The sequence below is a fragment of the Gobio gobio genome (genome assembly GCF_949357685.1).
Source record: "Gobio gobio genome assembly, chromosome: 1".
NCBI classification, from domain to species: domain Eukaryota; kingdom Metazoa; phylum Chordata; class Actinopteri; order Cypriniformes; family Gobionidae; genus Gobio; species Gobio gobio.
Window position 1 is genome coordinate 32,758,763 of NC_137097.1, and position 16,107 is coordinate 32,774,869.

The 16,107-nt window shown below is 37.4% G+C and overlaps 1 protein-coding gene across 1 annotated transcript in view; it reads right to left on the reverse strand.

The window, feature by feature from the left end:
• The window catches only part of unm_sa1261 (un-named sa1261), a 29,396-nt gene extending 16,109 nt beyond the window's left edge, over nt 1–13,287 (reverse strand). Inside the window, exons 1-2 of the mRNA XM_079822568.1 lie at nt 13,066–13,287; nt 3,015–3,239 (exon numbers count right to left, since the gene is read on the reverse strand). Coding sequence (XP_079678694.1) covers nt 3,015–3,186 — 172 coding nt within the window. The 5' untranslated portion in view covers nt 3,187–3,239; nt 13,066–13,287. The remainder of the gene's footprint in view (nt 1–3,014; nt 3,240–13,065) is intronic.
• Nucleotides 13,288–16,107: the final 2,820 nt, after the last annotated feature.

Below are 16,107 nucleotides of genomic sequence, written 5' to 3' on the forward strand. Positions count from 1 at the left end.
TTTACCTGTCGCCTTTGTCTGCAACGTTGTGTTGTGTAGCAGTGTAAGTTGTTGTTGGAGATTTTGTTTCTTAGCCCTCCTTTTTGCTCTTTCCATCACATAACTTATTTGTCTACATTCCATCTTCGTTATCACAAATCCCATGACACATAAAAAATACACAGCTATGATCACAGCGTCCTCCATTCTCCAATTGTTGACGTTGTTCAGTGTTGTGCTTAATTGATTGTTGGCTTACGTCACTTCAGAGTTCCTTCTGGTGATGCGAATGCAACTAGGAAAATGGTCCGGGACATTTAGTTATTGGGGGAATGCCCTGGTGGCTAGTTCCTCTAAGTACCTGGAACTACCCAGTAATCCTAATCTGGGACTGCATTAGGTGGAACCTAATTGGAAATTGTAGCATTACAATTTGCAGTTGATCACAGAAAATACAATCTCAACCTTGTATTATTTTCTTAGTTTAAATAGCAAAAAAGCTTTTTAAATAATCAGAGCCTAATAATCCATGATATTATGCTGCATTTCATTCTGGATGTCTGAACATCCTACTTGGAAAAGTGTAATTGAAAACCACTTGGAGTTAGAATTTCAACTTGTGAAATTGTGCAGAAATCCACAATCCTGATTTTGCCTGGAGATGCAGGCATATGACCAGTTAATGACAAACATTCACTTTTAAGCCATTGCAATGCACCAGTTCCTACATAACAAGATAATTAAGCCGTAAATGTGTAAAACATAGTAAATTATCGTCTCTACTAATAATTGTACACCTGCAGAACAAATGACATTTGGTTGCTTGCAGATGTCCGTTGTTCATAAACCAAAACGATAGCACACTACAAACTTTAGGCAATAGAACATTTTGAAGGTCAGAGACGTCATGTACAACCTGTAAGAGTATCCAACTTTTGGATGGAATTCAGTATTAAAGAGAGAATGTAAAGTGGTATAGTGTAATTCATTAATATTTTAATCCATTTTAATGGAAGAGTCAAATACATTATAAATGCGTATATATGCAAGAAGAAATTCTGAAATACAAAACATTTAATTACAGTCTGAGAATTCCCACAAATTACATGAAACTGTCAAGATCAGAGGAGCACTTAAAACAAACTACAAATTGAAAATGGCAAATACAAATTCATTTCACTCCTCAGGCTGGTAAACACACACTTCCCCTGAGCAACATCCCATGATATAGATGCAATATCTGTCAGGCATTGGAGCAGATATCCTGAGATGTAAATATCATGGCAGCACACGAGTTCTGCTGAGGACAGCGGGATTGTGGATTCCTGGAACTGCCCCCACAATGCACTGCAGCATCTATCCTCTAAATATGGCCCGTACTGCATGTAAATAATAAATGAGGTGAGACTGATGAGGATTTTGGATGCTGACAGATGGTGTGTTTTGCATCTCTTTGAAATCTGGAGGATGCACAAGCAAAACCAGGGGGTGCTTTATGGCTGGAGGCCATCAATACACTTAAAAAAAGAAAGGTAAACATGACGTCTTGATCAGAACATGCGGACATCCTGAAAGAACCTGAAAATGTAGCTGGCGGGAGGTGCTATGCCTTCATGATTGTCACCATCATACCGTATGTTTTGGTCGCTGGTTCCCAGACTTGGTTGCTGGTGTTCCAAAAAGGCTTCTTGACTAGCTTAACCAGCAAGACTTTCTTGGTCATTTCACAAAAAACATATTGGTTGACTAGCTTCACCAGCTCCTTTTCACACTTGATTTTGATTCCACCCCTGCTGGTCAGTACATTGTGCTTTTGGTTTTTGAACTACAGCACATTTGTTTTAACAATGTATGCCACAATAAGTACTAGTGGCAGCCGTTTACAACTGTAGCAAAAAATATAGCAACTCGGATGGAGATTTGTGTTGCTACAAAATTCTACAAAGCGTTTATCTGCTGAACCGTACTGTAGTTCATATGAACTGTAAGCCAGAACACATATTCAGCAGACTCAGAAAACCATTTCTTGGCGTAGTCAAACAAACTAAACTCCCATGTCAGATGGACTCGTGTCCACTCCAAAAGCTCTCGTGTGAAAGTGCACATAATAGCTGTGAGCCACATTAACCGTTTGATCTACAGGATCTTGAAAATATGACAGATGACTGATAAATAATGCATGATTTCACAGGACGGAGAAAAATGTGTGCCTGTGTGTGTTTGTAAGTGTAGGCAAACATTCTCTGTCAGTTTGAATGGGACATTTTTTTTTTATTATTTTCAATAAAACATCAACATCTAAACATCTGTTAATTCTCAACAAGACCTTTTTTACATGTGTGAAAGAAATAAATGTACAATTAATATGAAAGGGCCTTAAGGCTGTGGCTGGAAGTCAGTTGTAGTTCTTGTGTTTCTGCTTGTGTCTTCTCTTTTTCTGTTCTTGTTTATCTGTCCTTCAGTGATTCTTGTAAACAGCAGGTGTTCATCAGTGTCTGAATTCACTCTCTTCTTTTTGCTCACTCTGTCAAGTGGACTATATTAGTAAACTAATGTAGGGAATAGTGAATGAGGGTATAGGGTGAGATTTTGGAACACAGCCTCCAAGTGTCGACTTTGAGCGCTGTTGATTTACAGTATATTCCTGTAGGCTACTTTTTCGAAAACTAAAAATATTACCTAAAATGCATTGTTTTCTATTACTGTTTTAATGGAAAATTGTATGTTACTGTCAGAATTTGGTCGTTATTATACAGCAAGGTTTTACAGTGTAGATACAAAGGTTTTTTAGAATGTGTTTTAGAAAGAACTTCTATACCCTCACAATTTCGTTTTCATTCCTGACAAAAGAATATTAATAATAAAGGTGCCACTCTTTCTAAGGTCTATAGCAGGGCTGGGCAACTCTGGCCCTCGAGGTCCAAGGCCTGTAGCTTTCTAGTATTCTTGAAGACCTTAATTAGCTTGCTATGGTATGATTGAATAGGGTTGGAGCAAAACTCTGCAGGAAAGTGGATCCATCCCCTTCAACCTACCTCTGATTTTGTGGATGACCAGGTCCACCTTGCCATAGGTGCCCTTGCCAAGCTCCCTGACGACCTCATAGTATTTATTAAAGTCCAACTTCTCCAGGTTCTCGGCAGTGATGAGCTGCAGCTCTTCCAGGATGTCGATAGAGGAACGGGACATGTGGGGTGAGGAGCTCATTATTCCAGAGACGTAGAGGCCAGTTACCACGACAACGGTGATGATTTAGAAATCTAAAGGTAGGAGAAGGGAAAAAAGAGGAGATTGTTGATATACACGATAAAATACGCTAAAATAACTATTTCCACACCTAGGGCAGATGAACATGATTGCAATGGACACACTTTATCAGCAACATCAAAGTTACAGAAATTGTGGGGATTGGTTAGCAACGCAAACAAGTCCTTATATAACACCATGCATCCTACAGTTCACTGATCTTCTTTCTGTTCTGTGGACTCCCTTTCATGTGTACAACATCACAGACTGTATCTCAAATGAGAACGCATGAGAGGAACTGAGCAGAACAAAAGATCAGAGCGCACAGACCCAGACCGATCCCCTTTGTAATGCTAAAATCACATAGTCCCGTAGGGCTATTTACTTCCGCACCACGAAACCCTCTCCGAAAGGTGTTAGAGGACAAACTGTTGCATAACACCATTTCATATTGTTTCAGCTAACAAGAATTATATTGGCTCAACAAATGAGCTGAGTCAAAAATAACTACATGAGAAGAACATTCATAAGTAAGTACAGTGTATAGTTACAGTGCACAACAAAAAGTACAGACGCAGACTAAGGAGCTGGGTATTAGTGTCTGACACCATTTGTGAACATGAATGATACCCAAAATATGAATCTTGCTGAAGCTATTGAATGCTATTACTTTACTAAGCAACCTAAACTTGTCATTCAGCTAATATAGGGCCATTAGGATTATGGGGGGGGGCCTTTGTCTTTTTCAGGTGTGAAAAACATCAATATGCACGATGATTCATGCCCTCCCTGCATAAGCCTTCCTGACACAAAACTCACAAAATTTTTAAATCAGTATATTGTTTTATGTGAAGGAGTGGCCAGAGTGATTTTTACATCGTCTTGAAGCATAAATTCTAGCCCACGTGATCCAGTTATCAAAAGTCTTGTGAACAAATATTCAGTATGGGTTTCATGGTTTTATTTCAGTGACCTCCTTTTTTGTTCTTTTTTTTTCTTTTTTTTACAAACCACGCATAAACGTAATTTTCTCAAAACTACAAACTTTTACATACATGCTGCTCACATATTATTGTAGCAGAGTTTGTGCTGAATACAGTGTAATCAGCCATGAAAATGATACAAGTAACAGAAATAAGCACAAATGTCAGGACATATCAAAACACCTCTAGGGCCCAGAAAACAGCTCAGGGTTCAGAGTGTTAACATGTATAACAAGGACACTGTAAAATAATGTGTTACTGAAAATCTAAAAAAGATGTAAACAAAATTGTTGACATGAACAGAAAATGTATTTTATAGTGTTCACTCAAAATTCACCCAAACTTTAATAGAAAACAAAATTAGTGCATTATCCATTGACAATGCAGCAATGACACCAGACAACAATGACTGCTACGATTGAAGCCACATCTGCACATTTATCGCCCCATTGTGATACTCTTAAAAAATGCCAAGAATTGGCCCGTTAGCAACATGCAAAAAACCTAGCAGGAGTGAGATATGCATTAGCAAACGTACTTACAAAATGCAGTTTTGCGTTCTATTATTCCTCTAAACATCTGTTGTTTTAGCATATGTGGGAAAACAATGTTAAGGCATTATGAATGTTGTGAAACACAAAATTAGAATGTCGTGAGATATTAAGATTTCATAATAGACGGCTTAGAAAATGCCCTATGGGATTTCCACTAATATAACAAACTGTCTGATGAGATTTCTGAATGAATTTTCAGTCATGATGGCACATTGGTCCTGCCAGTGCTCATTAATAGAGAATAATGTGTGGAATGAGACAGGATGACAGCACTTCCTGTTCATTGACACCATCTGTGGAAATATGAAAGTCTGTGTTTGTGTGTGTGTGTGTGTGTGTGTGTGTGTGTGTGTGTGTGTGTGTGTGTGTGTGTGTGTGTGTGTGTGTGTGTGTGTGTGTGTGTGTGTGTGTGTGTGTGTGTGTGTGTGTGTGTAAGAGAGAGAGAGAAGACACAAATGTGTATAAAGCTGCGGGAAAGCTTTTTTTTTGGCTACTCATCAAACACTTTGAACCCCATGCACAAATCTAACTCATTCTACTTCCCATCTCAAGGATTGAAGACTCACAAATAAGATGAAAGGGGGACTGTGTCAGGTAATAAAAAAGTCTTGATCTGATAGGAAAGATTCACACCACAGCAGAAAACGATTGATTAGACAGTTGCATTCAGTTCTGTTCATGCACCAATGACTTACAAAATAAAGTGACCGACCACATCACAGCTGAATTTTAAATATACGTTTGGTTGATAGGCCTATGTGTATGAGCCATTCTCCAAAGGGAAAACAAGGCAAAAATTCAAGATGATACAAGTAATAGATAGATAGATAGATAGATAGATAGATAGTTAGATAGATAGATGATAGATAGATAGATAGATAGATAGATAGATAGATAGATAGATAGATAGATAGATAGATAGATAGATAGATAGATAGATAGATAGATAGATAGATAGATAGATAGATAGATAGATAGATAGATAGATAGATAGATAGATAGATAGATAGATAGATAGATGATAGATAGATAGATAGAACAAAATGTGTACAATAACAGTATAATGAGCAGTAACTGGATGTCCTTTTCAAAGCACGTCTTTCCAGTGGACATACAGACATCAGCCCACACACTTTCTCATCTCTTGAGTAAATGTGCCATGTTGTAGCACAGCTTGCTTCATGCAACTCTCATTACCAATGTGCTGAGCCTGGTGCATTGTTGACCTATTCTTTATCTTGTGTTCACTGTTTATTTCTCTGGCTCTCCTCCTCCAGCTTCTACAGAAAAAGCAATACTGCAAGAGATGAAGTGGCTGCCAAAACTCTGTGCTTAGCCATTTAAAGGTAATCATCATTACAAACAGCTTAATCAATGCTTATGGGCAAAGCACTCAAAGGCTCTGACTGTAAATATCCATCTAATTCCTTTAGAGGTGAGCTCTATTTATGTACAGTATGCAGAGAAGTAATAAGCTAGAGTACGACTACAACCTGTAGCCATTGTCAAGTGTCTTAACTCTTTCCCTGCCAGCAGTTTTGAAAAAAATTGCCAGGACTTTACAGTATTAAAGAGCACCTATCATTGAATTTTGAAATTTACCTTTCATGTAGTGTGTAACATAGATCTAAGTGAACAAAAACATCCTGTGATAGCTTGAAATATGACAGTGCACCGTATATATAGTTATTTTCTTTCAAAAGTAAGAGTCGACTCGGAGTCATTTTTAAGAATCGTTAGAAGACCGAAGCTTTTTCTCTGACTAGATGACGTCAACTTGTCAAGTTATTTGAATACGATACGCCCACTTATTGCGCTCCAAGACGCCAGTGAAAACTAGAAAACATCATAACGACGAGACGCTGTGTTCTGAAGTGCCACTCAAAAGCAAACTTCTTTCATCTGCCCAAGGATGAGCATTTGAAGACTAAGTGGCTTGAAGACAAACCATACATCGTCGCGATTGAGTGTTTATTAGTCGTCAAATGTATGTTTCGCGATCTCAGGAAGCTTTTATTATGGACTTCTATTATGGCACATGGTTCTTCTTTGTCTGTCTGTACCATACATGGACTACATGTGCACAGAGCGCCCTTCGGCTGCCAGTATGAATTGAAAACAACACATAAGACTCAATCGCTCATGATTAGGCTATAACTGCCCATTTTGAGGAAGTATTGAATAAAAAATACTCCTCTGTTTAGAAATTTGACACAGACATATGAGAATCTATCAATATGTCTCCTCATCTGCACACTTTTGAACTAAAAGCCCTGAGGGATGTTGATTTGTCGCGAGTCTTCGTGAGGAGAATAGAGGAGTTTTTTTATGAATGAGATCAGCTGAGGCTCATATTACAATCAAACAGTACCGACGCGGTTTTCATATTCATAACTCCTGACACATATTAACAAATTACTGTCACTATAAGACTTTGATGGGCGCTCCGTTTCCGAAAATATCTGCACAGACTATACCAATCACAACTGACTGGGTCATCGGACCAATCACCGCAGATTAGCGTCACGTAAAGGCGGGGTTTTGAAAAGTGAATCACTAAAGGAATCATTTGAGAATCGCTGTCAAAACAGGTAAAAATAAATGCATATTATAAGAAAACTAAAGTCTTTTTTGTCATTGCATGCATGCAAAACTGTTGTTGGGGACTTCTAAAACAATATTTGGAACATTTTAAATGCCATGATAGGTGCTCTTTAAAGAGTATAATTTTACAATAAATACTGTAGTCAGAAATGTACAGTGAAGAGAATGCATGCTGGGTCATTTTCTTATGAATTACTGTTAATCAACAGCAAAATGATGCTGACATCACAGTAATTTACTGCTCTTGTTTTACTGTGAATTCACATTATAAACCATGTCACTGTAAGAAATTATATTGTTTAGTACTGGAATTGTTTAGAAGTCACCATAATGGTGATCAGCGTCCATTTGCTTGGGATCTTGGACCTTGTATATTCATATTCAAATTTCTGATCTAGCCAAGTCTGAAGTGTGACTAATGAAAACATTTGTTAAAACAATGGCAAGCTAGAATATGAAATAAGCTAATTGGCTGATTTTAAGTTAATCAAACTATACATTAACATTACCATTATTCCAGCATGAAGATTTTACCAATATCTTATTTCAAATTCATAATTGTTTGTATGGATATTTAACAATAGTAAAACAGCTGCTGAGATTTATCTTTGAAAGGTGTGGCATCATCTTAAAACACAAGATTTTTTTATTCAATACTCGACATACAAAACACAACAATGGTGACACTCAACAAATAATAATAGTAAAAAATATAAATTCTGAACATTACAAAATAAACCAACAACACAAACTGCTAAAAGTGAACCAAAAATAAATTCAGCAGCACAGATAAAACCAACAAGAATCAAGAAACTCCACAGCATAATCTATTCATGCCGCACTGCATGCTAGGTACCTTTATAGTACATAAGCACTGTCGAAATACAGTATGATATTATGATATTCCAGTGCAGTCTGAAGTCCTACTATGGAATTACTGTGAAAGTCATGCAGTTATTAACCTGGAATATACTGTAATTTCACACCAAAATTTTTAACAGTGCACCGAGTGATAATTTTCACACAATTTTCAGTCAATGGCCGGGAAAGAGTTAAATGAAAGAAGGTTCCCTTCAAGCATCAACATTACTATTGCTGATATTCGGGATTCAGGAGTCAAACAACCCCCAAACATAATTATTAAACTTCAGTGCATAACTCGGACATGAATTACAGCTCAAATCATGCAGCTTGTTTAGGAGAAATGTGCTGCTAGTTTTCAAAGTAATTTGTCTTGAGATTTTGCCTGACAGACATAAAATGGCTGAAACAAATCCTATAAGCCTATACTGAAGAAGGGCCTGGAGCCATATTTACAGCCTTGGGGTGAAATATTTTTCACTTGGACACTCAAGAGGCCTTTTATTTCGGCAATATTATATTATCTGCAAGTGCAGTTTGTAAAAATATACTAGATTTGAAGTACACTACAAGTGCACACTAAAAGTAATAAAATAAGGCACACTTGTTTGGTCCTTGGTGTATGTACTCCTGGTGTTTGTATTTGTGCAGTACAAAAGCTCTTAGCCTTTCTTACCAATTTACAGCATAACATGAGAGACCAGTACAGATGTTGACAGAAAATGCTCAGCGAACTGATTTTGTTTGTCGGCACGTAAGACAGTGCAATTTATTTACTCTGTTCCCATGGTAATCGAGTAGCAGACAGATAAACCACCAGTGGCAAACTGAAAATGGTGTTAGGACCTTGTGTACTTTCAGAAAACCTCTTGCCATCAGTCTTTGTAATGAAGAAGATTTGTCTTGCGCTGAAAACAGAACTAGACAGGGTTCAAAACAAGATTGAAATTGCCATTGGAGTTATGGAGTAATCAGCGTATGGAGGCTAGATATATAAGCCTGTCGAATGGTTTTGCAGCACAAATCCCTCTACCATTAATCACAACGCCAAGCACGTGTAGCGGCAGCGCAGAGGAAATGAATATCTGGAATATCCAGAGAATCCGCATTATACACACCTTATTCACTGAATGCCAACTATTGAGCAACTATTGATTTTTCCAAAGGAATAGTTCAGATCAAAATGAAATTCCTGTCATAATTTATCCTCATCCTCATGCCATTCCAAACCCATATTTCTTTATTTTTTTTGAAGAAAGCTAGGGTCCAGCCAACATCAGACACTTATTGTATATGGACAGAAAAAAAATAGAGAGACATTTTTTAAATGATTGTCTTTTGTGTCCCACAGAGGAAAGAAGGTCCTAAAGGTTTTAATCGGCATGAGGGTGAGCAAATTATAGAATATACATTTTTGGATGAACAATCCTTTTAGATTAGTTGCTTTGAACTTGTATTGTGCATTAGATTTCTTATTAATAATATTGTTGTTTGGCTTCTAGTCCGAAGCTTTGCAATAGCACAGTCTACTGCAGTGGTCTCAAACTCAGTGCACATTTACACGACTACAAGCAGAAACATGTATCCGTGAAAACAACAAAAAATGCTGCATTACTCATGCCAGGCCAGTAGATGGCGATGTCACTTTGAAAAGAAACACTACGTGCCGATAGACTGAACACGTAATATGCATGCACATGACATCACCATTTTCACAAATTCACGTTTTTGTAGTTTACATGTAGACGATAACGGTAACATTTTCAAACACTTGCACTTTGAAACCTGTTTTCAAAAGTTTGCCATTTCAGGCCCCCAAAATGCCGTTGTTGTGTAAATGAGCGACCAACACGCATAAAAAGTAAATGGCCCCTCAATTGAGGGAAACATCAACATCTAAACCTCTGTTAATTCTTAATAATAAACTGATCATTTACAATTGAAAAGAACAATTGATATTTAATTGGCTGAACTAAGAAAATAAGCCAAATTAGGTTAAATATAAACATGAACTTTGGAAAGTAAATTCACCTATATTTATCAAAATTTAAGATTAAACTTTAAGTTCAAATAAAATTTATCAACTTAATATTCTAAGCAAATGGAACTTAACTCAGAGTCTGTTTACACAGCAACGTTTTCAACTAAAATCGGAGCGTTTTTCAAGCGTTTTGGCCATTCATTTACACGTTTTGGGGGCTGAAAACAGGATTCAAAGTGCACATTTTTTAAAACGATACTGTTATCGTCTCCATGTAAACTACAAAAACACGAATTTGTGAAACCGGTGACCATACCCATGCGTATTACGTGTTCAGTTTACAGGCTTGTAGTGTATCTTTATAAACTGACATCGCCACCTACTGGCCTAGCATGAATAATACAGTGTTTTTCGCAGACGTTGCATTATGTGCGTGCAAAATCCAAAATATTTTTTTTTCCCGTTTTTATTACATCGTTGTCGCGTAAACATACCCTGATAATTAGGGTTGGAACTAAACTCTTGCAGGGCAGACTTAGAGAAAACCCCATAAGCCCTGTTAGTGCTGGTCCGTTTGCTGGTTCTGTTCACTCGCACACTCACAGTCACTCACAGTCACTCACACACACAGTGCTCATGGTGCTATGAAGCATTTTTTGTTCACGCTTGTCAGATCAGCAGAGACACTAAATGCTCGAGGCATGGCCCTACACATCTCTCTGCTGCTTTCAGAGTGAGCACAAGTCAACATGCAATCAAAATTGACCATATTTATTGACTTTCTTAATGCATTTAATGTTTTTTTGCGTGGGGAAAGGGGGGGGGGGGTATTGGATTTATGGGATTATTTAAAGGAATTAAATTATAAAAGGATTAAAAGGGATGTAAGGAATTATTTGCAAATAATATTTCTTTTTAAATATGCACACATTCACTCTTATTTTTGTCTGCCTAATATGTAAAAATGCAAAACGTTTCTTGTCATGTTAAATTCATGAGTTTTGATTTACACAAATAATGTCATATTTTCAATTCAAAGTGGTGAAATTTAATAAAAAATGTCAAGTAGTTTGCATCACTTGATATTACTGTTGGTCGCTGAATGTTTTTACCATAAAACAGCTGTCAAATATTAAATGTTTAGCTACTTACATCTTACGACGCACTCTTTCACTGCTATAACTAAAGTGTTGCGTTGGAATTAAACATTAAGCCCCACCTTCTTTTTTTGATTGGCCATCTCACTCATTCATCAGACCAACCTAAAAATGTAACATTTGACTTTTGTCATCCTAGCAACAAACAGAGCGGTGTGTAATGGAGTACAGCAGAGCAGCATCAACAATATCAAATATTGGGGGGGACAATTTGGCCATTTCTAATTATTGGGGGAGACATGTCCTCAATGACTAAGGTGGTTATGGCCCTGTGCATGTTACTGGTCTTATTGTGCACATTTCATCTGTGCATAAAAATGTTTCCCTTGATAATCAAAAGAATAACTTGCTCCGCCTTGTTCCTTTTAGCTGACACTTTACAAACGGCCTCTCACTTTTTCATCCCCCACCCTCCAGCCACCTGCCACCATTCTGATGTAACGGCCACTTTAAACGATACCTTCCATTCCCAGAGGATAAAATCTAGGTTTAGGACTTTTTTTTAATCATTAAATATATATCATTATTTGTTGTTTAAAATTCTGTATAATGTTTTATTCAGAAACATGGCATATTATGGAAGTAAACAGGGTTGCAAATTTGTGGCTCTGTGGTCTTTTCTAGCGGGTCATATATATGATAAATATACTTATTTCAAACATTGCAGGATGCCTGACAGAGGTTGCGTGACCAAAATGTTGCAATTACATTTTAAATACATTTCATGTTCCATTAAATTTCAAGCAGTTTCAAGCAACATAACTGTTTCTTCACAAGCCCCATAGAATGAAATAATGTGCCCCTCAGTTTAAACATTATATAAGACTAGGCTGCTGAAATATTGGATATCAGATCTGGGAACCCAAATAATGGAGCCCATCTAGACAAAGGACACAGCTGTGTGTGTCTGAATACTCACATCTAGTGACAGTCTCATGCATGGGCCAGTATTTTGGGCATTTTCGGCTTATCTGCATCTGCTGAAAACCACTTTTATATTGTGAACACATATGTAAATACTGAGTAACTATTCTGTAAAAATGTCAATGTCAAATCTCAAATTAAATTAATCTATACCATTTTATATCGACCCTGTTATAACCCTTGAAGCCTGCATCTAAATTTGTTGTCATCTGGCCAGCAAAATCCTGTCCGAACAATGCCGGTTATAAACAGGACATTCAGTTTCATGCAAACCCGTTTGGGTTTGTGTGAGTGTGCGTGTGGGTGTCCATGTGTATAGCAATCCATACATGCAAAATAAAAACAATAAGTAAATGAATAACCTTCTCTCTTTGGCATGTAACTGACATGTATGAATGGCATGCCTTCACTTAGGCTATACCCGTGTGACAGCAGCTCTCAAGATGTGTTTTGGCAGCCTATTGTTCTTCAGTGCATTGCTTCCTATGCAGATTACATAGTAATGGACTCAGCTGCATTAGACCTTTATGTCAATAATAAGAAACGAATGATGCGCCAGGCTGTTTGCATGTACTACACAACACCAATAATGTGATATTATAATACATATAAGAATTATAATGCATATAAACCATGGAAGTAAAGTAAGGTATTATGGGAGCAATGCATCTGCATGATCTAAACAGTCTAGCAGTTTTTAGTGGCAAATGAAAATGACACTGAGCATCGATATGCATATTTTATCAATTATATTGGTTACATACAACGTTTCCTACCTTTCAAGGAGCAAATGGTGCGCCAACCCCAGCTGTCATTCCGTTGTGGTCAATGTTATTTACTAGAACATCAGGAGCAATGTATATATCGGCTCTCCTCTCTGATATTTTCTTAAAGCCTTGATGTGATACTATTGATTCTTGAACACATCGCGCTGAAGCGTCCGACAGAGCGACTGCTGTTGCCCTATTGTCTCTCCGTTGGTGGTGGATGTCGGTAATGACAGCTCTGTGTCCAGCCCACCGCATTATCGACCAACCAGAGAACAGACTGAGGGAGTGCTGCAGAAGCCCATTGCAAAACCAACCCATCAGAAAGCAAACCGAGGCAGCGCTGCTCAAGCCCGGCCAATCAGAGAAGAGAGCGATGGATGACAGGAGTCGGCGCATTCTGTCTCCGTACAGATTTCTTTCCGCGTGAGGTGCTTAGAGATTCAGAGCCGCTGCTGCAGTCGCACATATGAATTCTTTGAGATAATAACATCAGTTCCCGCAGTCACGAAAAACCTGGAAATATGGTGATTTCCAGACAGAGACAAGTAATGGAAAAATCATGGGAACGTCAGAGAAATACATTTACCAGCAAAAATATGTCTTTAGTATTTGCCTACTTCTTATGCTGGAAACTTTGAGAATGCAATGTCCATATTTTTGTGATTGAGTAATCATTGTAAAATCATGGTCATTCATTGGTCAAGGTGTGGGAACCCTTTAGCCTTTAAACTAGCCTACACTCTAAAAAAAAAAAGGTTCTATATTGCACCAAAAATGGTTCTTGGCTCGTAATCATAGGGGAACCTTTTTTAGTGCTATATAGCACCAATTTTGGTGCTTCAGTGGTTCTTCAGCGGTTCTTCAGAGGTTCTTCACCGGTTCTTTGACTAAGGTGCTATATAGCACCTCTGAAGAACCGCTGAAGAACCACTGAAGCACCAAAATTGGTGCTATAGCACTAAAAAAGGTTCCCCTATGATTACGAGCCTTTTTTTTTAGAGTGTATATGTTGATGAATTAAAGGGATGGTTAGCAGTAGCATGCGTTAATTTGTTGTTATACCTTTGTCATTGACTTTTCAATCTTTGTGTCAAAAAGTAATCTCCCCAGACAGGTAAAGATGTTACAATAATTTTGAAATGTTTAAAATCAATGTTAAAGATCAACGTTGACTTACATTGACTAAAATCAATGTTAGTCAACAGTTTAATTTTGATACAAGATTTGCAATCCATTAATTGTGATTTACTATAGTTTAAAAATTGACTATATTAATACAGTATGTAGTATAAATTAACAAAGGGTAGTAAATACTGTAATATACCTAGGCCTACTACAATTTACTGGATCTTACTATGGTTCAAAAACACTATAGTATTTACTAGAGTAGTTTTACTATAATATACTATTGTATTTTTCATGTTAGAATGGAGCCATAACCTAGATATTGAGAGGGATACATATTATGGTCCACCCCAGTCCAGAATATGTGGACAATTTAATAAAAACATGAAACTGCAGTGGGAAAAAATCTAACCAGTTATTTAAGTAATTACATTGCTCAAATTAAATTATTCATAAAGAAATGAGGCAAATGTTTGTAGTGTTAGCCTTCCTCTTAACTAACTAGATCGAAGAATAAAAATGTGAAAATTTAAATAGAATGTATTAGCCTATAGATTAGAAAGTGTTCCAATTTTTTGCGAAATATCAATCATTTCATGACTCATTTACAGTTAATTAAGGTCCATTATAAATTAAAATATACTTGTTAAATATAAAGCTCACACATTTGCATTTAATATTTCTTAGAGTTCTATTATGGTTTCTGAGATATAGTTCCTGTGACAACGTATCATATACATGCCCCTATTTGTGTAAAAATCACCATGAAATCAAAATGGATTTATCCAGTTTTGGGCATCTAGGGCAGGACAACCTATCAATCACATGGGATCCATCAATAGCAAACCACAACCATCCAATAAATTCCCCACAGACAAAATCAAGCCACGCCCTACATTTGTTCTAGTTTGAGAAGCCGTTTCACTCGGATATGTCGCAACAGGGAAGAAAAGACTACTGCAACTTCCGTTTCATGCCAACTTTAAATCTAAAGATATGTCATATGCAATTTGTAGTCTGTTGTAATATAGGCACTGCTCGGCCAAAAAACAAGTCGCTGTTTGGAGTTAAATAGGCAAATTATTAAGAATCAATGATTGGATCATTATTGCAGTGATTTTTATGTTTCTAGCTATATGTTTGGCAAAAGTTCTTCTAACCCCAATTGATGGAGTATGTAGCTTTTCATTTCTTAAAGGTCCCCTTCTTCGCGATTCCATTGTTCAAACTTTAGTTAGTGTGTAATGTTGCTGTTAGAGCATAAATAATACCTGTAAAATTATAAAGCTCAAAGTTCAATGCCAAGCGAGATATTTTATTTAACAGAAGTTCCCTTTCAAAGCCTACAGCGAACGGCTGGCTTGGACTACATCCTGGTACTTCCTTCTTTAATTACGTCAGTAGAGCATTAGAACAGACTAACCTCCGCCCACAAAGAAACGCGAAAAAGGGGGCGCGGTCTTGTTGCTGTCCCACGTGGAGAAGCGGACGGTCGCGTGGAGAAAAGGAACTGTTGCGTTGAGTGTGTTTATCGCCATGTCATCGAGACCCTGTTATTTTCATCCAGGAGTCAAATCACCTTTGTTTGGCTTTCCCAGGGACGCTGTAGAGATTATTGAACGCATACATCTCTCCGTTAAGAGGCGTGACCTTTCCAACGTGCGCTAAGCTGCTGTCAAATTACAACACAGGAACCGCTTTCACGTGCGCTAAGCTGTGGTCGAATCACAGCACAGGAACCGCTGGCACAATCAGAACTCGTTACGTGTTTCTGAAGGAGGGACTTTATAGAACAAGGAAATCACCAGCCGTTTTTAGGACAGTGGAAACAGCGGTATACAGATAAGTAAATAGTGTGAAAAATACTGTGTTTTTTTACACGCGAAACATGAACACATATTATATTGCACACTGTAAACACAA